The 25,022-nt window shown below is 42.3% G+C and overlaps 1 protein-coding gene across 2 annotated transcripts in view; it reads right to left on the reverse strand.

Moving 5' to 3' along the window:
• zdhhc17 (zDHHC palmitoyltransferase 17) overlaps nucleotides 1–25,022 on the reverse strand; it is a 142,775-nt gene that overhangs the window by 28,594 nt on the left and 89,159 nt on the right. Inside the window, exons 5-10 of one of the 2 annotated variants that reach the window (XM_080191446.1) lie at nucleotides 24,744–24,888; nucleotides 14,517–14,581; nucleotides 4,706–4,868; nucleotides 3,051–3,176; nucleotides 1,534–1,676; nucleotides 125–227 (exon numbers count right to left, since the gene is read on the reverse strand). In XM_080191446.1, coding sequence (XP_080047572.1) covers nucleotides 125–227; nucleotides 1,534–1,676; nucleotides 3,051–3,176; nucleotides 4,706–4,868; nucleotides 14,517–14,581; nucleotides 24,744–24,888 — 745 coding nt within the window. The remainder of the gene's footprint in view (nucleotides 1–124; nucleotides 228–1,533; nucleotides 1,677–3,050; nucleotides 3,177–4,705; nucleotides 4,869–14,516; nucleotides 14,582–24,743; nucleotides 24,889–25,022) is intronic. The other variant, XM_080191447.1, reaches the window with a different exon arrangement.

Consider the following 25,022-nt stretch of genomic DNA (forward strand, 5'->3'; position numbering starts at 1 on the left):
TGCACCTTCCCAATTGGACCGGAGCTTTCAGAGCCACCACCACCACAACATCCCACCTCCCTCCGACATGTCCCAGGAAATGAACTCACAAGAAAGTAATGATCAAACAGACTTCTAAAAGGATATCAGTCCACAGCCAGAAGAACCAAGTAGCATACATCCAGAATTTTGTTGCCAGGTAGATTCCAAGAGGAAGTGCACTGTGCATGGAGTGATCAAAGAAAGATCTGAAAGAGAAATAACACCAGTAGTGCATGCTGCTTGCGTTGTGATGTTAGTGTACCTTTAAGAATTGTTTTTAAAAATCATGTTCTCTGCAGTTGTAAGCTGGCCTTTTGATTTAATTGTTGCTGGGGCTGTCTGCAAGAAATTCTTTTATTGCTACTTCAATGGTTTAAATGTTTTATTTTACTCTGGGCCTCTGGTACTTTCTGGGATTTGTTTTATAACCCTGCATTGTTGGGAGGAAGACTGGTTGGCAGGTCATGTGTTTTGGATGGTTTTTCCCCACAGTGAACTCAGGGTTTCATTTTCAGTTTGGCTGCTGACTGAGTTTTAGTTTAGAAGGGATGGACATCAGACTGGGAAACAGAGTTTCTCTCTCTCCCCCTACCAAAATGAATTTAGCTGCTATTTCACCAACTTGTCCATGTTCTTTTTAAGTTCTACACTATCACTCTCATGGTTCACAATACTTCCAAGATTCACATCATCCACAAATTTTGAAACTACAAGAAGATCCAAGTGCTTTATATCAGGAACATATATCAGGAAGTTTTACTCTCAACTATCCTCCAGTCCAAGTCAAATAGCTGCTTACCCTTTGAGTTCCCTGTCACTCAGCCAATTTAGTATCCATGTTGCTGCTGTCCCCTTTATTCTGTGAGCTCAGTGATCATAAGTCTGTTGCGCAGCACTGTAACAAACATCTTCTTGAAGCTCATGTACACTACATCAACAGCACTGCCCTCAACTATCTGAAAGCAGGTGAGCTAAACACAAAATTAAAAAGATGCTGAAAAAGCTCAGCAGTTGCATAGAGAGAGAGATTTAATGTTTTCAGTCTATATGACTCTTCTTTAGAGCTGAAGAGAGGTAGAAATGTGATGGCGCACACTGATCACAAATTCCTTAGATATATTCAAACTTGGCTGCATACATAACAGCAGATTTTCATTACCTGCACCACAATCTGAGAGCAGTATCTGAGCTGTGATGCTTTTAATACTGTGTTTAAAAATATATAATGCACGGGAACTGGGCATTTACTAATAGCTCTGTAGATATATACACCACATCACAAATACTGGTCTCAAAGTATAATTTACTGTGTTTTCCAGGGGAATTCGACACAAAGGATATGTTGTACACATTGTAATTGACATTTATGAAGGACTGTAATCAAATCAAGAAGCAGAAATAATATCATACAGAGCTCAAGAACAGCAGCATTGGTTTCCTAAGAAATGCAGAAGGCTTGGGGCGAACACAAAAGAAAGCAAACAGTTGCCAAGTTTCATGTAATTCACTTACTTCGAAAGGAATTGTACCATTGCCCAGACCCCAGCATACATAAGTCCCTTTATTAACCATGAGTCAATGTCAAGGTCAGCGATGAATCCCATCAACCAGATCACCAAAAATGGAGTTCCCAGCATCACCTTCTGACGAAATTCCTGTTCCAAAAAAGGCAGCAAAATCTAATTATACCACAGTTCCAAAAGAAACAAAACTCTCCAACATAAACTCCAAACTCAGTAAAGCCAAAATGGTTTATACTGAGTGCAGTAATGAACACAGGAGTGAATGAACAGTTGAAAGCATCCAACTGATTTCATGCCAAATTTGTTCATATCACCAGGCAAAAAATGTATTTCAAGAAAATGCAATTTAAACAATACAACTGCATCGTATTTCCAATTCCAGCATGCACCAATGACAATATAAAAATCTGTCACGCAATCTGTCCGGTTTACAATTTGCCAAGTTTCTTTTGTAAACACTGAAGCTAATTGTCATTGCACGAATAAATTACACTTCCATATATTTCTTGATCATAATTATTTTTAAATGATCAAAGTTCAGCTGAATAAATGCCAAGACGACCCAACAATATAATTTCCAAATGTGTGGAGGTACATTAGCCAGTTCCAAAATCAAGAAAATTAAACCTGGGGGAAATAAATGTCACTTCATATCTTTCACAATTAACAAATACTTCTTTAATTTCCCAGGTCAGAAGGTTCTCGACTTGGCCCCCTTTCCAGGCGGATTAGCTAATCTCATCCTCAACAGCGGGGCACTCTGCAAAGATTCTTGGTAAACCCTAAGCTTGGGGAAGAGAGAGGGAGAAAGGTTTGAAGAATAAAAGTGCAAAAGAAACCATCTGTGTGCTCCACTGTCAAGATCTTGACTTTTTATTAATTCATGGGATGTGAGTGTCGCTGGCTAGATCAGCGTTTATTGCCCATGTCTTGTTACCCTAGAGAAGGTGTGCTGAGCTGCTTTCTTGAACCGCTGCAATCTGTTGTGGTGTTGATACACCCACAGTGCTGTTAGGGAGGGTGTTCCAGGATTTTGAATAGCGATATGTTTCCAAGTCAGGATAATGAGGGACTTGGACGGGAACCTCCAGGTGGTGGCGGTTTCCAGATATCTGCTGCCCTTGTCCTTCTAGATGGTAACAGTCGTGGGTTTAGAAGGTGCTATGCAAGTACATGGGCAATACAATGTATGTTAAATGTGTGCAATGTGGTTGACTCTCAATTGCCCTCGGGCAACTAGCAATAAATGTTGGCCAGCCAGTAATGCCCATGTCCCATAAAAAATCTATACATCACTGCCTGAGTTCATTGTCGTAATTTATCTCAGAAATTAACAAACTTGTTCTGACTTTACATCATTAAAATAGTCTCAGGACAGTTGGGGATTTAGAACTTTCAAAAAAAATACAACTATATCTCCAAAGTATTTCATTGGCTGTTCAGTGCTTTGGGGTAGCTTGAAGACATGAAAGGTGCAAAAATGTTTGTATTTTTTATCTCACTCACCTTGTCAGCCTTCAGCCTTTTCAGGAAAGAAGGACTGTCAAAGCCTTTTGCTTGTCTTGCTTCTTGTAAATGGTTAATCATCCAAACATTTTTTCTCTGTTTAGCAAGATCTAATGGCGTTTCACCCTGTGAAAATAAACAATGTAGAAGCAAATACTGGTGTTTCCCATCCCATGCTGTAAATTTCACATAGAAAACGTGCGGGAAAAACTCAGCAGGTCTGGCAGCAGCTGTGGAAAGAAAGAGTTGAACACTGCTTTTTCAGAATTGTAAACTTGATGCCTGTTCATTTTCTACAAAACTAAAGTTCAGGTCATAAGAAATAGAATTAAGCCAGTTGACCCATCTCTGCCATTCAATAAGATCAGAGCTGTTCTGAATGTGGCCTAAACATCTGCCTACTGTGCATAAACTTTGACTCCATTTGATCAAAAAATTTTTCTAACTCAGCCTTGAGTATATTTACTGATTTTGCCTCCACTAACACTCCAGGGAAGTGAATTCCAAAGACTAACAACCTCCTGTAGAAATGATTCCTCATCTCTTGTCTTAAATGGTAGACTATTCTGTGTTTCCTAGTTTTGGATTCCCCATGAGGGATAACATCCTCCCTATGTGTATCCTGTCAGGTCCCCTCAGAATTGATCTTACCAATGTCCTCTGCAGTTGTAAAAAGGCTTCCCTCCTTTTATATTCCATCTTCTTTACAGTAAAGGCCAAACAGTGTTAATGTACACAAAGGGTGTATAATCTTCGTTAAGTAGCAGACTACAAACATTTTAACACAAAAGAAATTCAGTTACAACTAGCAACCCAGTTCAGGATTCTATCTAAAGTTTTTAAAGTTTATTTATTAGTGTCATGAGTAGGCTTACATTAACACTGCAATGAAGTGACTGTGAAAATCCTCTAGTAGCCACACTCTGGCTCCTGTTCAGTACACTGGGGGAGAATTTAACATGGCCAATGCACCGAAGCAGGACATCTTTCAGACTGTGGGAGGAAACCGGAGCATCCAGCAGAAACTCACGCAGACACAGGGAGAAAATGCAAACACCATCCAGACAGTGACTCAAGTCGGGAATCGAACCTGGATCCCTAGCGTTTGTGAGGCAGCAGTGCTAACCGCTGTGCCACCATGTCTGGTACCAGTAAGTCTGCAAAAAGCAAAATTCTTCACTCCTCCTTAACCAATTTTCAGAAAGGATGGAAAATGCTCACCCAAAGTTTCACCTAGTCCCTCAGAACCTCTCTAGAAAAGCAAAGGAATTAGCCTCTGTCCTGGGCCCAAAATTTACCCCTCACCAACATCGCTATAACAGAGCTAGATTTAATTCAATGCTGTTAATGAGATCTTGCTGCACACAGATTTGCTGTTGCATTTCCTATAACGGTGACTACACTTCATTGCTCCATTGGCTGCAAAGTACTTTGGAAATTCCTGAGACTGCGAAGTGCATGATAAATGTCTCTTTCGCTGACACCACAGACCTTTAAAAAACATGTCCCATTGAAAACAAAAATGAGTGCACGCTGCAATATTACTGAAAACAAGAAATGCCAATTTTCATTACACGTTTGCTGCGGAAATCCATAAACTCTATTGTAAACTGTTCTCATACTTTATATGGATAATATAAAATAGAAACTCACACCTTGATATTCTGAGCATCGACATTAGCCCCTGCCTCGAGTAGCAAGCTGATCACGGTAGTGTTTCCAGCCAGCACTGCCCAGTGCAACGCTGTGTTCTTGTGGTACTTGTCCCCAAGATTCACTGACACATTAAACGTGAGCAATAGTCTTGTGGGATCCACACTGAAACCAAAAACAATGATAACATTGCTGTTCAAACAGACGGGTTATTAGCTCCAATAAAATACAATGAAGCAAATCAGTCTTCAAGAAGTTGATAGCCATAATTTTCAGTATGGCTTTGGAGGCAATTCTAATTTTGTGTTTACCAATTATGAAAAGCCTTGTAAATGTACTAATGCTGTAAAACATTTCAAAATAAGGCACATTGAATATTACAAAGAATCTCTCTCCATCTTAATGGACAATAAATAATCTTTGAAATCATAGCTATTTCAAGTAGATATGATCAATGTAAATACAAGTCATTACTTCACAATATTCTGGTACAACTAAGAAAGAAAGCCTGAAAAGGTCCATTTTACCTTTCCCTCGTCATCTACGCAGTGGTGGGATATACAGGCTAGAATTTACAATACAAAAACACTCTCAGTGTTGTTGTTTGCTAGTAAGGCCAGCATTTATCACTCATCCTTACTTGCACAGGAACAGGAGCAGGTTATACAGCTCCTTGAACCTGTTATTACAGAAGGTGAAGTCACATGGGATCAGAGGTGAGCTGGCAAGGTGGATACAGAACTGGCTCGGACCATGCAGACGCTACGACAACGGATGAATGAACGCTGCTCGACAATCACCAGGTAAGACTGTTCTCTTCCTGTTGGCGAACACTTCAGCGGTCACAGGCATTCGGCCTCTGATCTTCGGGTAAGCATTCTCCAAGGCAGCCTTCACGACACACGACAGCGCAGAGTCACTGAGCAGAGACTGATAGCCAAGTTCTGCACATGAGGATGGCCTCAACCGGGATCTTGGGTTCATGTCACACTATCTGTAGCCCCCATGACTTGCTTGAACTTGCAAAATCTCACTTATTGTCCTGGCTGGAGACAATACGCATCTCTTTAACCTATGCTTAATGCTCTCTCCACTCACATTGTCTGCACCTTTAAGACTTGAATAGCAGATTAGCTGTAAAGACTGACATTCTAATCAGTATTCTGTAAACTGGGTGCCTTTATATGCCCTGTTTCTGATCAGAACTCTCCACTCACCTGATGAAGGAACAGCGTTCCAAAAGCTTGTGGCTTTTACTAACAAATAAACCAGTTGGACTTTAACCTGGTGTTGTGAGACTTCTTACTTGGTTATAGAAGACAGAGGGTAGCAGTGGAAGGGTACGTTTCTGAATGGAGGGCTGTGACAAGTGCCGTTCCTCAGGGATCAGTGCTGGGACCTTTGCTGTTTGTAATATATATAAATGATTTGGAGGAAAACGTAACTAGTTTGATTAGTAAGATTGCAGACGATACAAAAGTCAGTGGAATTGTGGATAGCAATGAGGATCATCGGAGGATACAACAGGATATAGATCGGCTGGAGACTTTGGTGAAGAGATGGCAGGTGGAGTTTAATCCAGACAAATGTGAGATATGTCAGGCCAAATGTCAGGCCTCATTTAGAGTATTGTGCGCAGTTCTGGTCGCCTCACTATAGGAAAGATGTAGAAGCTATTGAGAGGGTACAGAGGAGATTTACAAGGATGTTGCCTGGACTGGGAGGCATGCCTTATGAAGTTAGGTTGAGGGAGCTGGGACTCTTTTCCCTGGAGAGACGAAGGTTGAGAGGCGACCTGATAGAAGTTTACAAAATGTTGAGAAGAATAGATAGGGTGGACTCTCAGAGGCTATTTCCCCGGGTTGAAATGGTTGCTACGAGAGGACACAGATTTAAGGTGCAGGGAGGGAAGTTCAGAAGTGATGTTAGGGGTAAGTTTTTCACTCAGAGGGTGGTGAGTGAATGGAATCGGCTGCCGTCAGTGGTGGTGGAGGCAAACTCGCTGGGGTCTTTTAAAAGACTTCTGGATGAGTATATGGGGTTTAATGAGATTGAGGGTTATAGATAGGTCTGTAGGTTGGTAGGTGTTGATGTGATCGGCGCAACTCGTGGGCCGAAGGGCCTGTTTGTGCTGTTCTATGTTCTATGTTCTATAATGCATTTTGAAAGGACTAAGACAGATAGGAAATATACAGTAAATGGCCAAACCCTTCTGAGTATTGATTGGCAAAGGGATCTGGGTGTACGGGTACACAGGTCACTGAAAGCAGCAATGCAGGTGGAGAAGGTAATCAAGAAAGCATATGGCTTGGTCCTTTAGAGGATGAGAAGGGGGATGTAATAACTGGAAATGAGAAAACGGCTGAGGCATTGAACAGGTATTTTGTGTTGGTCTTCACTGTGGAAGACACAAACAACATGCCAAAAATTGATGACAGGAAGGCTATGGCAGGTGAGGACCTAGAAACTATCATTATCACGAAAGAGGTAGTGTTGGACAAGTTACTGGGGCTAAAGGTAGACAAGTGTCCTGGTCCTGATGGAATGCATCCCAGGGTACTAAAAGAGATGGCGGAAGAAATAGCAAATGCACTAGTGGTAATTTACCAAAATTCACTGGAATCTGGGGTGGTTCCCGCAGTTTGGAAAACAGCAAATGTGATGCCACTGTTTAAAAAAGGAGGTAAACAAAAGGCAGGTAACTACAGGTTGGTTAGCTTAACTTCTGTAGTAGAGAAAATGCTTGAATCTATCAAAGAAGAAATAGCAAGACATCTGGATATAAATTGTCCCATTGGTAAGATGCAGCATGGGTTCATGGAGGGAAGATCATGTTTGACTAATTTGGTGGAATTCTTTGAGAACATTACATATGCAGCGGACAATGGGGAACCTGTGGATGTGGTGTATCTGGATTTCCAGAAGGCATTTGACAAGGTGCCACATCAAAGACTGCTACATTAGATAAAGGTACACGGTGTTACGGGTAATATATTAGCATGGATTGGGGATTGGTAACCAACAAAAAGCTGGTTGGCGATCAGCGACTGATGGTATGCCTCAGAGATCAGTGTTGGGACCGCAATTATTTCCAGTTTACATTGATGATTTGTAGTTGGGGGCCAAGTGTAGTGCGTCAAAATTCACAGATGGCACTAAGATGAGTGGAAATGCAAAGTGTGCAGAGGATGTTGAAAGTCTGCAAAGGGATATAGATAGTCTAAGTGAGTGGGTCTGGCAGGTGAAGTACAATGTTGATAAATAAGGTCATCATTTTGGTAGGAATAACAGAAAAACAGACTATTATTTAAATGGTAAAAAATTGCAACATGCTGCTGTACAGAGGGACCTGGGTGTCCTTGTGCAGAAATATCGAGGAGTTGGTTTGCAGGTGCAGCAGGTAATTAAGAAGGCAAATGGAATTTTGTCCGTCGTCGCTAGAGGGATGCAGTTTAAAAACAGCGAGGTTATGTTGCAGCTGTATAAGATGCCGGTGACGCTATACCTGGAGTACAGTTTTGTTCTCCTTACTTGAGAAAGGATATACTGGCACTGGAGGGGGTGCAGAGGAGATTCACTAGGTTGATTCTGGAGTTGAGAGGGTTGGTTTATGAGGAGAGACTGAGTAGACCAGGGCTATACTCATTGGAATTCAGAAGAATGAGGGGCGATCTAAAAGAAACATATAAAATTATGAAGGGAATAGACAAGTTGAAGCAGGGAAGTTGTTTCCACTGACAGGTGAAACTAGAACTAGGGGGCATAGCCTCAAAATAAGGGGAAGCAGATTTAGGACTGAGTTGAGGAGAAAATTCTTCACACAAAGGGTTGTGAATCTGTGGAATTCCCTGCCCAGTGAAGCAGTTCAGGCTAACTTATCGAATGTTTTTAAGGCAAGGGTAGATAAATTTTTGAACAGTAAAAGAATTAAGGGTGAGTGGGCTGGTAAGTGGAGCTGAATGCACAAGAAGATCAGCCATGATCTTATTGAATGGCGGAGCAGGCTCAAGAGGCCAGATGGCCTACTCCTGCTCCTAGTTCTTATGTTCTTCTGCTTGCCTTCATTGGCCACGGCATTGAGTTTAAAAATTGGCAAGTCATGCTGCAGCTTTATAGAACCTTAGTTAGGCAGCACTTGGAATATAATGTTCAGTTCTGGTTGCGACACTATCAGAAGGATGTACGGGCTTTGAAGAAAGTACAGAAAAGATTTACCAAGATGTTGCCTGGTATGGAGGGCATTAGCCATGAGGAGAGGTTGGACAAACATAGAACATAGAACATTACAGCGCAGTACAGGCCCTTTGGCCCTCGATGTTGCACCGACCAGTGGAACCAATCTAATGACCCTCTAACCTAAACTATTCCAATATTATCCATATGCCTATCCACTGACCACTTGAACGCCCTTAAAGTTGGCAAGTCTACAACTGCTGCAGGCAGGGCATTCCATGCCCTTACTACCCTCTGAGTAAAGAACCTACCTCTGACATCCGTCCTATAACTACCACCCCTTAATTTAAAGCTATGTCCCCTCGTGTTAGCCATCACCATCCGAGGAAAAAGGCTCTCACTGTCCACCCTATCTAACCCTCTGATCATCTTGTATGCCTCAATTAGGTCACCTCGTAACCTTCTTCTCTCCAATGAAAATAACCTCAAGTCCCTCAGCCTTTCCTCATAAGACCTTCCCACCATACCAGGCAACATCCTGGTAAACCTCCTCTGCACCCTTTCCAATGCCTCTACATCTTTCTTATAATGCGGTGACCAACTTGCTTTGTTCTCACTGGAACGACAGAGGTTGAGGGGGTGACCTGATAAAAGTCTACAAAATTATGAGGGGCATAGACAAACTGGATAGTCAGAAGCTTTTTCCCCAGGGTGGAAGAGTCAATTACTAGGGGGAACAGATTTAATATGTGAGGGACAAGGTTTAAAGGAAATGTACAAGGCAGATTTTTTTTTACACAGAGGATGGTGGGTGCCTGGAACTTGCTGCCAGGGAAGCGGATACGCTAGTGGCTTTTAAGGGGGAGTGTTGACAAATTCATGGATAAGATGGGAATAGAGGGATTGGTCCCTGGGAGGGTAAGATATTTTGGTTAAGTCGGGCAGCATGGTCGGTGCAGGCTTTATGGATCAAAGGGCCTGTTCCTGTGCTGTAATTCTCTTTGTTCTTACAAGGACGAAAAGAGGGAAAAGTAAATATGAGGGAGAAGAGAATAGTAGGGTGAATGGGTAGGATAAAATAACAGAGGAGGGTCCTCCTATAAGCATTATTTCTGAGCTGCGATTGTATGCAAGTTGCATGTCATTATGTGCAACTAATCTCAATGAAATAAAATAAGGTGTTAATCTGAAGAACAAAGAACAAAACAGCACAGGAAACAGGCCCTTCAGCCCTCCAAGCCTGTGCCGCTCATCTTCCAACTAGACTAGTCATTTGTATCCCTCCATTCCCAGGCTGCTCATGTGACTATCTAGATAAGTCTTAAATGATCCCAGCGTGTCCACCTCTACCACCTTGCTTGGCAGTGCATTCCAGGCCCCACCACCCTCTGTGTAAAATACATCCCTCTGACATCTGCGTTGAACCTTGCCCCCCTCACCTTGAACCTGTGACCCCTTGTGTTCGTCACCTCCAACCTGGGAAAAAGTTTCCCACTGTTCACCCTATCAATACCCTTCATAATTTTATACACCTCTATTAGGTCTCCCCTCATCGTCTGTCTTTCCAGGGAGAACAACTCCAGTTTACCCAATCTCTCCTCATAGCTAAGACCCTCCATACCAGGCAACATCCTGGTAAACCTTTTCTGTACTCTTTCCAAAGCCTCCATATCCTTCTGGTAGTGTGGCGACCAGATCTGGACGCAGTATTCCAAATGTGGCCTAACCAACATTCTATACAGCTGCAACATCATACGCCAACTTTTATACTCGATGCCCCGTCCAGTAAAGGCAAGCATGCCATATGCCTTCTTCACCACCTTCTCCACCTGTGCTGCCACCTTTAAGGATCTGTGAACCTGCACACCCAGGTCCCTCTGTGTCTCCATACTCTTGATGGTTCTGCCATTTATTGTACAGCTTCCCCCTACATTAGTTCTACCAAAATGCATCACTTTGCATTTATCTGGATTAAATTCCATCTGCCATTTCTCCGCCCAATTTTCCAGCCTATCTATATCCTGCTGTATTCTCTGACAATGTTCATCGCTATCTGCAAGTCCTGACATCTTTGTATGATCCGCAAACTTACTGATCACACCAGTTACACCTTCTTCCAAATCATTTATGTATATTTATATATATCTATATATGTTTATACTGTGCGCAGTTTTGGTTGCCGCATTTGTGAAAGGATATATTGGCCTTGGAGGGAGTACAGGGGAGGTTCACTAGGCTGATACTGGAGATGAGGGGGTTAGCCTGTGAGGAGAGAGTGAATAGACTGGGTCTGTACTCGGAGTTTAGAAGGCTGAGGGGGGATCTTATAGAGACATATAAGATAATGAAGGGGATGGATAGGGTGGAGGTAGAGAGATTCTTCCCGCTTAGAAAGGATAGCAGAACTAGAGGGCACAGCCTCAAAGTAAGCTGGGGGGGGGGGGGGGGGGGGGGGGGCGGGGGGGGGGGGAGTTTAGATCGGAGTTGAGGAGGAACTTCTTCACTCAAAGGGTGGTAAGTCTCTGAAATTCTCTGCCCGTTGAAGTGGTGGAGGCTACCTCGTTGAATATATTTAAGACACGGGTAGATAGGTTTCTGATAGACAAGGGAATTAAGGGTTATGGGGAGAAAGCGGAAAAGTGGAACTGATCCACTTCAGATCAGCCATGATCTTATTGAATGGCGGGGCAGGCTCGAAGGGCTAGATGGCCTACTCCTGTATCTTATGTTCTTATATCACGAACAGCAGAGGTCCCAGTACAGAGCCCTGTGGAACACCACTGGTCACTGACCTCCAGCCGGAAAAAGACCCTTCCACTGCTACCCTCTGTCTTCTATGGCCAAGCCAGTTCTCCACCCATCTAGCCACCTCACCTTTTATCCCATAAGATTTAACCTTTTGCACCAGCCTGCCATGAGGGACTTTGTCAAACGCTTCACTAAAATCCCTATCGACGACGTCCATAGCCCTTCCCTCATCAATCTTCTTTGTCACCTCGACAAAAAACACAACCAAATTTGTGAGGCATGACCTCCCTCTTACAAAACCATGCTGTCCATCACTAATGAGATTATTCTGTTCTAAATGTGCATATATTCTATCTCTAAGAATCTTCTCCAACAATTTCCCTACCACGGACATCAAGCTCACTGGCCTATAATTACCCGGGTTATCATTGCTACCCTTCTTAAATAACGGGACCACATTTGCCATCCTCCAATCCTCTGGGACCTCACCTGTGTCCAGTGAAGAGACAAAGATTTCTGTTAAAGGCCCAGCAATTTCATCTCTTGTCTCCCTGAGCAGTCTAGGATAGATGCCATCAGGCCCTGGGGATTTGTCAGTTTTAATGTTCCCTAAAAAACCTAACACTTCCTCCCTTGTAATGGAGATTTTCTCTAATGGGTCAACACCTCCCTCTGAGACACTCCCAGTCAACACGTCCCTCTCCTTTGTGAATACTGACGCAAAGTATTCATTTAGGATCTCCCCTACTTCCTTAGGCTCTAAGCATAATTCCCCTCCTTTGTCCCTGAGAGTTCCAATTTTTTCCCTGACAACTCTTGTTCCTAACGTATGAATAAAATACCTTAGGATTCTCCTTAATCCTGTCTGCCAAGGACATTTGAGTTCTTTCCTACTTTCTCCGTATTCCTCCAGTGCTCCAGCTGTTTTTAGCTGCCTGGATCCAATGTATGCCTCTCTTTTCTTTTTGATCAGATCCTTAATTTCCCTGGTTATCCACGGCTCTCGAATCCTACCTTTCCTATCCTTCCTTTCTACAGGCACATGCTTGTCCTGCAACCCTATCAACTGCTCCTTAAAAGACTCCCACATGAAGGATCAAGGATATGGCTACACAGGATACAGTAGTGCTGTTGTATTGATAGAAGGTTTCTATATTATTATAGCACTTCTTCGTAATATACAAATTGCTGCGGTAGTTTACATTGGAACATAAGAACTAGGAGCAGGAGGAGGCCATTTGGCTCCTTGAGCCAGATCCACCATTCAATTCCTTTACTGTTCAAAAATTTTCTATCTTTGCCTTAAGAACATTCAATGAGGGAGCCCCAACTGCTTCAGTGGGCAGGGAATTCCACAGATTCACAACCCCTTGGGTGAAGAACTAGCTTGCTCAAGTTTCTTCCTTGGGATTTGGGCCACCTGGCACTTACCATATGCCATATTATAACAAGGCCTACTTTATAAAGATATAGCATAATCTAAGTACTTTTTTTTGGGTTGAGGGACAGGCAGTGCGATGGAATGGAGAGAACTAAAGAGAAAAGAAAAGCGCGTATCATCTGAGATGGAGACAAAAATAGGATAACAGTTAAAATGAAATTGGATTTATGGTTTAAACACCGTGTGTCTAACCAGGATCAGGTTTAACCCACTAGTCTACAATAAGTTCAGCTGATTTCAATCATGGTTATCAGTTGTGGGGATACTTGTGTACATAGATCCCTGAAAGTTGGGAATCAAGTAGATAGGGTTGTTAGGAAGGCATAATGTGTCTTGGCGTTTATTGGTAGGGGGATTGAATTTAAGAGCCGCAGCGTCATGTTGCAACTGTACAAAACTCTGGTGAGGCCGCACTTGGAGTGTTGTGTGCAGTTCTGGTCCCCACATTATAGGAAGGATGTGGAGGCTTTGGAGAGGGTGCAGAGGAGGTTTACCAGGATGTTGCCTGGTATGGAGGGGAGGTCCTATGAGGAGAGACTGAGGGATTTGAGGTTGTTTTCGTTAGAAAGAAGGCGGCTACGAGGGGACCTTATTGAAACACATAAGATGATTAGAGGTTTAGATAGGGTGGACAGTGATAGCCTTTTTCCTCGGATGGAGAATGCTAGCACGAGGGGGCATAGCTTTAAATTAAGGGGTGGCAGTTATAGGACGGATGTCAGGGGTAGGTTCTTTACCCAGAGGGTGGCGAGGGATTGGAATGCCCTGCCTGCTGCAGTTGTAAACGCGCCTAGTTTGGGGGCGTTTAAGAGGTCCGTGGATAGGTTTATGGATGGAAAGGGTTTGGTTTAGGTTAGAGGGTTATTGTTTTTTAACTGGTCGGTGCAACATCATGGGCCGAAGGGCCTGTTCTGCGCTGTAGTGTTCTACGTTCTATGTTCTAAAACTGCATCAGGAAACCGAGCCAAATAGGGGAAAAACTGGGCAGTTACCACAAGCCATTTTTACAGCCACCTCTGCTAGAAATATGCAAACCTACACACACAATGCCAGGTTCAATCCCACACATTATAACCACATGGCTCGCTAGCACTTTTGCTCCAGATTCACAAATGAAGGACAAACCATGGACTATAGAGTGTACACTGCCATGCCTAATTCAGATAGCCCAGCAGTGAAAAAAAGCTTTTCAGCCCATGGAATCTGCACTGACTCTCTGATAAAGCATCTTACCCAAGTCGGCCCTCTGCCTCCGCAATCCTATTTGCATAGCCACACATTTAGCATAGCAAATTCACCTAATCTGTGCATCTTTCAGTGTGGGAGTAAACAGGAGCACCCAGAGGAAACCCACATAGACAGAGAGGGAATGTGCAAACTCCACACAGACACTGATAGAGTCCCAGAACCTAGTAAATGATTGGACATTGAAGGGCTGAAAGCGCTCTAACCTGTGTGTTCGATACGATGCCCACATCAATGGCGTCATTCCATTCTGGTCCATCATATCTACGTCCTGAAACAAATGGTCAAAAAAAATTTGAAAAGTATAAATCCAAGTACATTTATTATCTTCTTGCTGCTGTTAATTTCTCACTCAGTTCAGCAATTATAATTGACATTGACTTGAATCTGACTTCCCTGAAGTAAGGGGAGTGGGAATGGAATCTTAGTTTAAAGTAATCCTCACAAATAGTTTTGTTCGCCTTCATACTGCTGCATGAATGAAATCTAGGTCAATCAAGCAGAAAAATTGGCAGCAGCCTCAGAGATAGACAAGAAGTCACACCAAGGACTGACACATGCATAACATCATTGAATCACCGAATTGTTACAACACACAAGGCTGCCATTTGGCCCATCTTACCTGGTCCAGCTCTCTGTTTGAGCAATCAACCTAGCGCCATTCTTCTTTTTTCCTGTGACCTGGCATATTCAGTCTTTTCAGATAACAATTCCCTTTTCACTGCCCCAATTGGCAGTGCCTCCACCACCCAGACTGTGTATTCCAAATCATAACTGCTTGCTGCATTAGAAGGTTCTTCAGCCATTGCCATAGTTTCTTTTGTCAATTACCTTAAATCCGTGTCCTCTTGTTCCCAATCCTTCAACGAGAACAGGTTTTCCCTATCTGCTCTGTCCGGGTCCCTCAGTTCCGAATACCTGAGAAATCTCCTCTCAAACGTTCTCTTCTCAAACAGAAACAGTCCCAACTTCTCCAATCCATCTCTGAAAATGACTTTTATCATCCCTGGGACTTTTTCTAGTGAATTTTTTCTACACATCTAGTGCCTTCACATTTTTCCTAAAGTGTGATGCCCAGAACTGGACACAATATACCAATTGTGGGCAAACCAGTGTTCCATACCAGGAACGTACTTGCTTTGGTACTCCAAGTCCTTGTTAATAAAGTCATTCAAAGCCCAATTAATTCTGAAATACATACCTCCAACAGAGGTTCATCAGACTAATCCCTGTGATGGCAGGATTCTCTTATGAGGAGACTGAGAAAACTGGGCCTATGCTGGCTGGAGTTATGAAGAATGAACACTGAAATATTGTGTGCATTTTTGGTCACCTAACTGGAGGAAGGATGTTCTTGATAAAGAGGGAGTGCAGGAGGTTTACCAGGCTGATTCCTGGGATAGCAGGGAACCGTGCATGAGGGGAGATTGAATTAGTGAGGGTCATATTTGTTGGAATGAAGGTTGAGGGCGATCTCATCAAAACCCATTAAATTCTAACAGAACCAGACAGGGGTGATGCCGGGGGAGTCCAGAACCAGAGATCATAGTCTAAAGATATGGGCCGAACTGAAACATGGAAAAATTTCCTCACCCACTGAGTGGTGAACCTGTGAAATTCACTACCACAGTAAGCAGTTGAGGTCAAAACATTGTATGTTTTCAAGAAGTAATTAGCTATAGTTCTTGGGGCTTAAGAGACCACAGGATATAGTGGGAAAGCAGAAACAGCTTACTGAGTTGGATGATCAGCCATGATCATAATGAATATGGTGCAGGCTTAAAGAGGCAAATGACCTACTTTGTTCCTATTTTCTTTGTTTTTATCTCATTGAAATTTACAATATTGTTACAGGGAATGACACGATAGCTGTATATAGGAAGTTTCCCATGGCAAGGGACAAAATAAGCGACTCAAAATAAGAGGCAGGCTATTTAGAACCGAGATGGAAGGAATTTCTTCACGCAGGGTGTGGTGAATTTTTAGAATTTTCTACCGCAGAGGACTCTGAAGCTTCAGTCATTGAGCACGTCTAAGTCAATAAATCTCTGGATACAAATGACATTGAGGGATATGGGGATAGTGCTGGTAAGTGGTCTTGAGTTCGAAGATCACCAAATGGCCAAAGATGCTGTATGCTTTATAAGAACATAAGAAATAGGAGCAGGAGTAGGCCATCCAGCCCTTCGAGCCCGCCCCGCCATTCAATAAGATCATGGCTGATCTGTTGTGGCTCAGTTCCACTTTCCCGCCCTCTCCCCATAACCCTTAATCCCCTCTCTTATCAAAACCCCCTTCTCAACTTCCTCTGCCACCTTCAATGATTAATACTATGCGCCTAGGTTCCTCCGCTCCTGCGCCCAATAAAGAATTGTTCTCTTTATTTTGTATTGTCTCTCCATGCTTTTCCTATTAAAATAATCACTTCACACTTTTCTAATTTCTTTGTAATTCAATGTTATCCCTCCAGAAATGAACCCCAATGTTTTAATTGTTTTATTATGGCATCATTACTTTTTAATGATTTGTGTTTTGGCGACTCTAAGATTCCCACTGTTCATCAACTCCATTTAGATTATTACCCAAGTAATATGGGGTCTCCTATTCTTCCCATCAAAATATAAACCTCATTACTTATCTAGATTATAATTATTTTGTTGATTACATTGCCATTCTGCAATCTATTGTCTTCCTGTATTTTGTTGCAGCTCAGTGTTAAGTACACACCTTAATTTGGTATCATTTGCAAATTTTGATCTCATCAGTCTTTTTAAATTTATTTATTTAAATGATGAACAAGAGGTTTAACATAGATGCCTGTGGAATCACAGTAGCCTGTTTCAATGCTGTAAAGTCTGTGTAATACTATAAAAGATTGACTTGCATTTGCATCGTGCCATCTCTATCAGTTGCCTTAAAGCGCTTTATAACCAATTATGTACTTTGGAAGTGTAGTTACTGTTGTAGGATATACTGCAAGCTCTCACAAACAGCCACAATGATGAAATGATCTGCTTCATGATGCTGCTTGAGGGATAAATATTGATCAGAATAACGTGTTGTAAACTCTTGCATGAGGTAAAGGCCCAGCCAATGAAAGACTGTACCAATCTAAGTGTGTGTGCAAAGGTTTGACAGATGGAGTTTTTTTAAAATTTATTTATTAATGTCACAAGTATACTTACAACAACACTGCAATGAAGTTACTGTGAAAACCCCCTAGTCACCACACTCCAGTGTCTGTTCGGGTATATTGAGGGAGAATTTAGCACGGCCACTGCACCTAATGGGAAACAAGGAAACTGAAGCACTTGGAGGAAACCCACTAAGACACGGGAAAACGAACAGAGTCTGCACAGACAGTGAACCAAGCCAGGAATCGGACCCAGGTCCCTGGCACTGTGAGGCAGTTTATTATTTAATGGAGACTGATTTGAGGATGTTGCAGCACAGAGAGATCTGGGCGTCCTTGTACATGAGCCACAAAAAAAAAGCATGTAGATACAGCAAGTAATCGGGAAGGCAAATGAAATGTTGGCCATTATTGCAGGGGGATTCAGCATAGTAGGCAAGTTTTGCTCAAACTGTACGGGACAGTGGAGAGGCCACACCTAGAGTACTGTGTACAATTTTGCTCCCCACACTTGAAAGATGTATTTGCTTTGGAAACAGTTTAGAGAAGGTTGATGAATCTGATCCTTGGATGAAGGGTTTGTCTTCTGAGGAAAAGTTGAGCAGGTTGGGCCTATACTCATTAAAGAATAAGAGGTTACTTATTGAAATGTTAGAAGATTCTGGGAAGGATTGAAAGGGTTGATGCTGAAAGCAGATACCATTTCCCCTCATGAGATAATCTGGAACCAGTGGGGCATAGTTTCCAAAGAAATGGTTTCCCATTTAAGACAGGTGAGGAGCAATTTCTTCTCAAAGGGTTGTTGATCTTTTTAATTTTCTTCCACAGACAGTATCTGTGACTGGTTCATTGAATATATTCAAGGTTGAGTTGGGTAGATTGTTAATTCACAAGGGAGTCAAGAGTTATGGGGAAAGATGGAAAAGTGGAGTTAAAGCCACAAACAGATCAGCCATGATCTTATTGAGTGGTGGAGCAGGCTTGATGGGCTGAATGGCACACTTCTGCTTTTTTTTATGATCTTATGAACACACTGTATTCACTGTGGATGCTATTAAAGTAAGGTTTTGTCATTCACCAGGGTATTACAAATGCGAGGTTTAAAGACTATGAAATTTTGTTCAGTATCTTTACTTTATGGAGTCACGTGACCTGCTCCAAATTCTGCCCACAGCAAGCTTAGGTTCTTGGTTGTTTAAGGTTAAGGGAGAGCCCAGATTGTCTTACTGGGAAGAAGGTGCAAGATATTCACACCTGAGCAGGACAGCTATCCAGATGATGGATAGACTGCAAGTCTCCAAATGCTGGGGAGGTGTTAGCAATGTTAGGTTGTGCAAACGATTATACTTTAATCTGTCTTTTTAATTTCAGTACAGAACAGAATCGGGGCAATCCAGAGGATAGCTAACTAGCATTTTTACTTGGATACAAGGCCCATGAAATTCATGTTCCATGGACTGGGCTTTAAGAGAGCAAGAGTTTATATGAAGCCATTGCAGGATCAGGTTAAAGATTTTCCTTGTGTCACTGAATCACAGTCCACTAGAATTAGAGAGCACGAAAGAGAATGAGAGCAAGCAGAAAGGTAAAGACAGCAAGTTTGTATGTTCACCACACAAAATGTGTGGGAACATGTTTTTGGATCAAACAAACCAAGATTGTGAGGGTTTAAACAAAGCTGGAAAATTAATTTAGCTTTGACTAGAGGGAGAGATCGCCAGGGCAATCCACATTGTGAAAACAGTTCAAGGATTAAAAGTTATCTGGCTGGAAAAAAAAGGGTGCTAAGAATCACTTGGGACCGGTTCCTGGAGGATGAAATGTCTACCTAAAGGACAAAGTATAATCCCACAGGGCAATTTTCACTAACTTTCAATATTAAATGAGGGGTAAGTTGCTGACTGAATGGATGTGAAGTTAATGTTGCTTTTAGGTTATGTGTCACAGTTAAAGTCTTAACTCTTGAAATGTGATCCTTTCAGCCATTGACTGGAAGTTCAAATTTCTTTTGAACAGCTATCAGTTTCTATGGAGATCATAAACAGAGCCATGGGCTGTAATTTGCTATTACTCAATTACTTTCAAACACTACAAAATGGAAGTTTAACAAATTTGATTTATTTTGAAGTTACTCATGGAAAACACACACCGACAGATCAATAGTCAAATAGCCCGTTTCTGATGCTGCAAATTTTATACAAGTTGCATAATGCAATTTTTAATGATCATTTATGCTCAAAATGAATGGCAGAGTAGGCTCAAAGGGCCAAATGGCCTATTCCTACTTCTAGTTTCTATGTAACTGCTCCCAACAGCACATGATCTGGGGTGTCAGTCTGAAGTATTTTTTGAAGAAGTGATTACACAAAGGAAGTTAAACCATAGCAGTAGATGCAACAGTATTGTACCATTACAGAGTTTCAGGGTCATCACAACTCTAAGATGCAACTTCTAAAATTACACAAGAGTTGCAACACAATATGGTGAAGAGTGATGCAAATCAGTTTGTGCTGTGTTGGTTTTGACAGTGGAGCACCTGGCGTTGCAATGTAAATAAATGACCTTCAATATTGCAATCAAGCTAATCTTTAATCTCTTGATATTTAATTAGCTGAAAGTGTGGAATTAATTTTAATCCAATTAGAGTTCAAACTTCATCAAGGCAACCCGAGTCCAAGTTTTGACATCAGCAACAAAAGCACTGAATTCAGTTCAATTTAGGATTTCTCATTAAACAACAGGGGCTGAACTTAAAAGAAACATGACAAAGCAGACTGCTTCCAGAAACACCACAATCTCCACATTCTAGTAATTACTACAGTAGGACAGCGGGGCTGTAAAATAGTCAAACCAGTGGAATTATCATTAGAAAGATATAAAAAACCGCTTGAGGTCTGGGTATAAACGGTGCCTCCTAGGTGCTTCACATTGACGACTGTTAGAATTTTAAGGCTTAATCCTCCCTAGGATTCTCTGGGAGGCTAGGGAGGAGATTGCAGAGCCTTTGGTTTTGATCTTCATGTCGTCATTGGCTTCAGGTATAGTGCCGGAAGACTGGACGATAGCAAATGTTGTCCCCTTGTTCAAGAAGGGGAGTAGAGACCATCTTGGGAATTATAGACCAGTGAGCCTTACTTCTGTTGTGGGCAAAGTTTTGGAAAGAATTATAAGGGATAGGATTTATAATCAACTAGAGGGAAATAAATTGATTAGGGATAGTCAACACGGTTTTGTGAAGGGTAGGTCGTGCCTCACAAACCTTATCGAGTTTTTTGAAAAGGTGACCAAAGAGGTTGGTAAGGGTAAGGCAGTTGATGTGGTGTATATGGATTTTAGCAAAGCATTTGATAAGGTTCCCCATGTTAGGCTATTGCAGAAAATGCAGATGCATGGGATTGAGGGTGATTTAGCAGTTTGGATCAGGAATTGGCGAGCTGATAGAAGACAGAGGGTGGTGGTTGATGGGAAATATTCAACCTGGAGTTCAGTTACAAGTGGTGTACCTCAAGGATCTGTTTTGGGGACACTGTTGTTTGTCATTTTTACAAATGACCTAGATGAGGGTGTAGAAGGATGGATTAGTAAATTTGCTGACGACACCAAAGTCGGAGTTGTAGACAGTGAGGATGGATGTTACAGTTTGCAGAGGGACATAGATAAGCTGCAGAGCTGGGCCGAGAGATGGCAGATGGAGTTTAATACGGAAAAGTGTGAGGTGATTCACTTTGGTAAGAGTAAGTACAGAATATAGGGCTAATGGAAGGACTCTTAGTAGTGTTGATGAGCAGAGAGATCTCGGGGTACATGTGCATAGCTCCCTGAATGTTGGCACCCAGGTTGATAAGGTTGTTAAGGCGGCGTACGGTGTGTTAGCTTTTATTGGTAGAGGGATTGAATTTCGGAGCCGTGAGGTCATGTTACAACTGTACAAAACTCTGCTGCGGCCGCACTTGGAGTATTGCGTACAGTTCTGGTCACCGCATTATAAGAAAGATGTGGAGGCATTGGAAAGGGTGCAGAGGAGGTTTACCAGGATGTTTCCTGGTATGGTCTTATGAGGAAAGGCTAAGGGACTTGAGGTTATTTTCATTGGCGAGAAGAAGGTTATGAGGAGACCTAATTGAGGTATACAAGATGATCAGAGGATTGGATAGGGTGGACAGTGAGAGCCTTTTTCCTCAGATGGTGATGGCTAACACTTGGGGACATAGCTTTAAATTAAGGGGTGGTAGTTATAGGACGGATATCAGAGGTAGGTACTTTACTCAGAGGGTAGTAAGGTCGCGGAATGCCCTGCCTGCAGCAGTTGTGGACTCGCCAACTTTAAGGGCATTCAAATGGTCAGTGGATAGGCATATGGATAACATTGGAATAGTTTAGGTTAGAGGGTCATTAGATTGGTTCCACTGGTCAGCACAACATCGAGGGCCAAAGGGCCTGTACCGCGCTGTAATGTTCTATGTTTTGATGGAGCATTTCACTAATCTGTCTTTTGGAATGAAAACTTTAAAAATTGCTTTTTCCCTCCCCCCGCCCCAACCCTTTCCCTGATTCTATAAATTTGCTTTCTGTAATCCTGATACTGTGAACCCAACTGGAAAGTGATTGTAAAATGTCATTAATTCAATCTGAATTTCTAAAGCCTTGCTGGAATAATCTGATCAGACTTTTATAGGATCAAGTGAGGCAATGAGCATTTACTTAACAGTCAAGATGTCAACACGCATCATCATACTGAATGCCATTGTGAAATTCACGATCCTTCACACTGTATCGCCATTACATCATTGTCATCACCACCTATAGCCAATAACTGTAACAAATACAGCCAATTCTAAAGGCAGCCTACTAGGATGATTTGAGCAATGTGCTGGAAGGCCAACATGTGGCCAAAGGGTTCCCTCCTCTGCCATATCCCAAAATTTTATTGTGCTCATTTGGCAAAATCCCGAAGACATTTTCCCATTAGAGGGAAGGTAACTGGGCAGAATAAAAGAACTCAGGCAACGCAAAACATTGCTGAGCAACACTGCTAGGAGTCTGTAAATGGATCACCAAACACAGGGACACATGTCAGCTTGTAACCTCAGAGACAAAATTAGAACTTCATAGTTCTAAATAAGCTAGTTTGTTTTTAAGCCACTTATTCCAGTTGGGCTCTTCTTCATTTTTACTGGCACAGAGTTTGATTTTTGCTGTTTGCACAGGACTGCCTTTCTTCCTCACTATTCCCTGCCTGAACACTGAAGCAACCAAATCTGCTTTTGCTGAAGCTCTGGAAAGGAACAGGATTAATGCTGGTTGGTCTTCATTCACAACTTCCATCACTTCCCTCGCTTCACCTACAAAAAGTGGCAGAGCAAGGTATTGATATTTGACAATTTTGTTGAACTAATTCATCAATTCCTTACACCAAGCCATCATCATTAAATAGGGCTTGGTAGAAGGAGGGGAAACAGTCAAAAAAATGATTTTCGCAAGTATATAAAAACAAACCTGAGTGAATCTTGAGAATTGACTATTTAGGTGCTTATTAAAGATTTGTGGAACTACTTGAACAAGGTCGGGTGCTTTTCCCCCTTTACTCTGTCCTGTTACCAAAACAGATTAACCGATCATTTACCTTGCTGCTGTTTGTGGGACTTAGTTGTGGCCAAACTTGCTGCCACATTTGGCTATAAATTAGTGACTATCTTTCAAAAGTAATTGGCTGTGAAACACTTTGGGATATTTTGAGATCATAGAAACATAGAAGATTGGAACAAGAGGAGGCCATTTGGCCCACTGAGCCTGCTACGCCATTCATTAAGATCATGACTGATCGTCCAACTCAACAGTCTAATCACGCTTTCTCCCCATACCCTTTATCCCCATACCCTTTAATCCCATTTGCCTCCAGGTGCTATATCCAGGCACCTCTTGAATATATTCAATATTTTGGCATCAACTACTTCCTGTGATAATGAATTCCACAGGCTCACCACTCTTTGGATGAAGAAATGTCTCCTCACCTCCCTCCTCAATGGTCTACCACAAATCCTCAGACGATGACCCCTGGTTCTGGACTCCCCCACTATCGGGAACATCTTTCCTGCATCTACCCTGTCTAATCCTGTTAGAATTTTATAAGTCTCTATGAGATCCCCCCCTCATTTGTCTGAACGCCAGCAAAAACATTGCTAACCTAGTCAATCTCTCCTCATACATCAGTCCCACCATCCCCATCATGAAAGGCAACTGTCTCACCAAAAGATGTTTCCTTTTTTATTAATTTGTTGGATGTGAGCATCTCTAACTAGGACAACATTTATTATCCATTACTAATTGCCTTTCAATAAAGATTTATTAGTTACAAGTACAGCTTACATGAACACTGCAATGAAATTACTGCAAAACTCCCCTGGTCGCCACACTTTGGTGCCTATTCGGGTCAATACATCGAAACAGCACTTCTTTCAGATTGTGAGAGGAAACCCACACAGACACAGGGAGAATGTGCAGACTCCACACAGACATTGACCCAAGCCCGGAGTCTAACCGTAGTCCATGGCGCCATGAGGCAGCAATGCTAACCACTATGCCACCCATAGAAAATGGTGGTGAGCCACTTCCTTGAACTTCTGCAGTCCATGTGGTGCAGGTTCAACCACAGTGCTCTGAGGGAGGAAGTTACAGGATTTTACCCAGTCACCACGAAGGAATGACCATGTATTTCCAAATCAAGATGGTGTGTGTGTGTGACTTGAAGGCAAAATTGATCATGTTCCCATACAAAGGATACCCTTATCCTTTTAGATGGTAGAAACCATGAGCTTTGAACATGCTGACATTAGAAGTTTGTCAAGATGATGCAGTGTATCTTGTGTAGGGTACACATGGCAGCCATTAAATGCCACTGGAGGAGGGAGTGAACATGTCAGGTGATAGATGGGGTGCTGATCAAGTAACTGCTCTGTTGACATTTTTTCGTGTGTTAAATATGTCCATAACATGGAGATGCCAGGGTTGGACTAGGGTAAGTACAGTAAGAAGTCTCACAACACCAGATTAAAGTCCAACAGGTTTATTTGGTGGCACAAGCTTTCAGAGCATTGCCCCTTCATCAGGTCAGTGAGGAGTTGGATCCCCAAACAGGGCATATATAGACACAAACGCAATTACAAGGTAATGGTTGAAATGTGAGTCTTAACAGGTAATCAAGTCATTACTGGTATAGACAATGCGAGTGGAGAGAGGGTTAAGCACTCTTCAACTTGATTATTATACAGTGATGTACAAACAAAATTAGGCTGAAAGTTACCTGCCCCTTTGCAATCAGGTATGCAACAATAGAGGTATGACCAAACTGAGCAGCTAGGTGTATACAGCTACAGCCTTCTCCATCAATAAGTGAAGGTTCCGCACCATACTTCATCAGATGCACAACCATGGACAAGTGGCCCTGTCTGGAAGAAATAACACAAAGAATATTTTGCAGTGACTATTAAGCTGACACGTAATGATTACATATAGAGATTGCTGAGGATTTTCCCAACCTCTAAGGGGAAAGGAAACCCTAGTGTCGGGTGCCAAGAGTCTT

The sequence above is a fragment of the Carcharhinus amblyrhynchos genome, chromosome 6 (assembly GCF_965287045.1).
Source record: "Carcharhinus amblyrhynchos chromosome 6, sCarAmb.v2.hapA, whole genome shotgun sequence".
Lineage (NCBI taxonomy): Eukaryota > Metazoa > Chordata > Chondrichthyes > Carcharhiniformes > Carcharhinidae > Carcharhinus > Carcharhinus amblyrhynchos.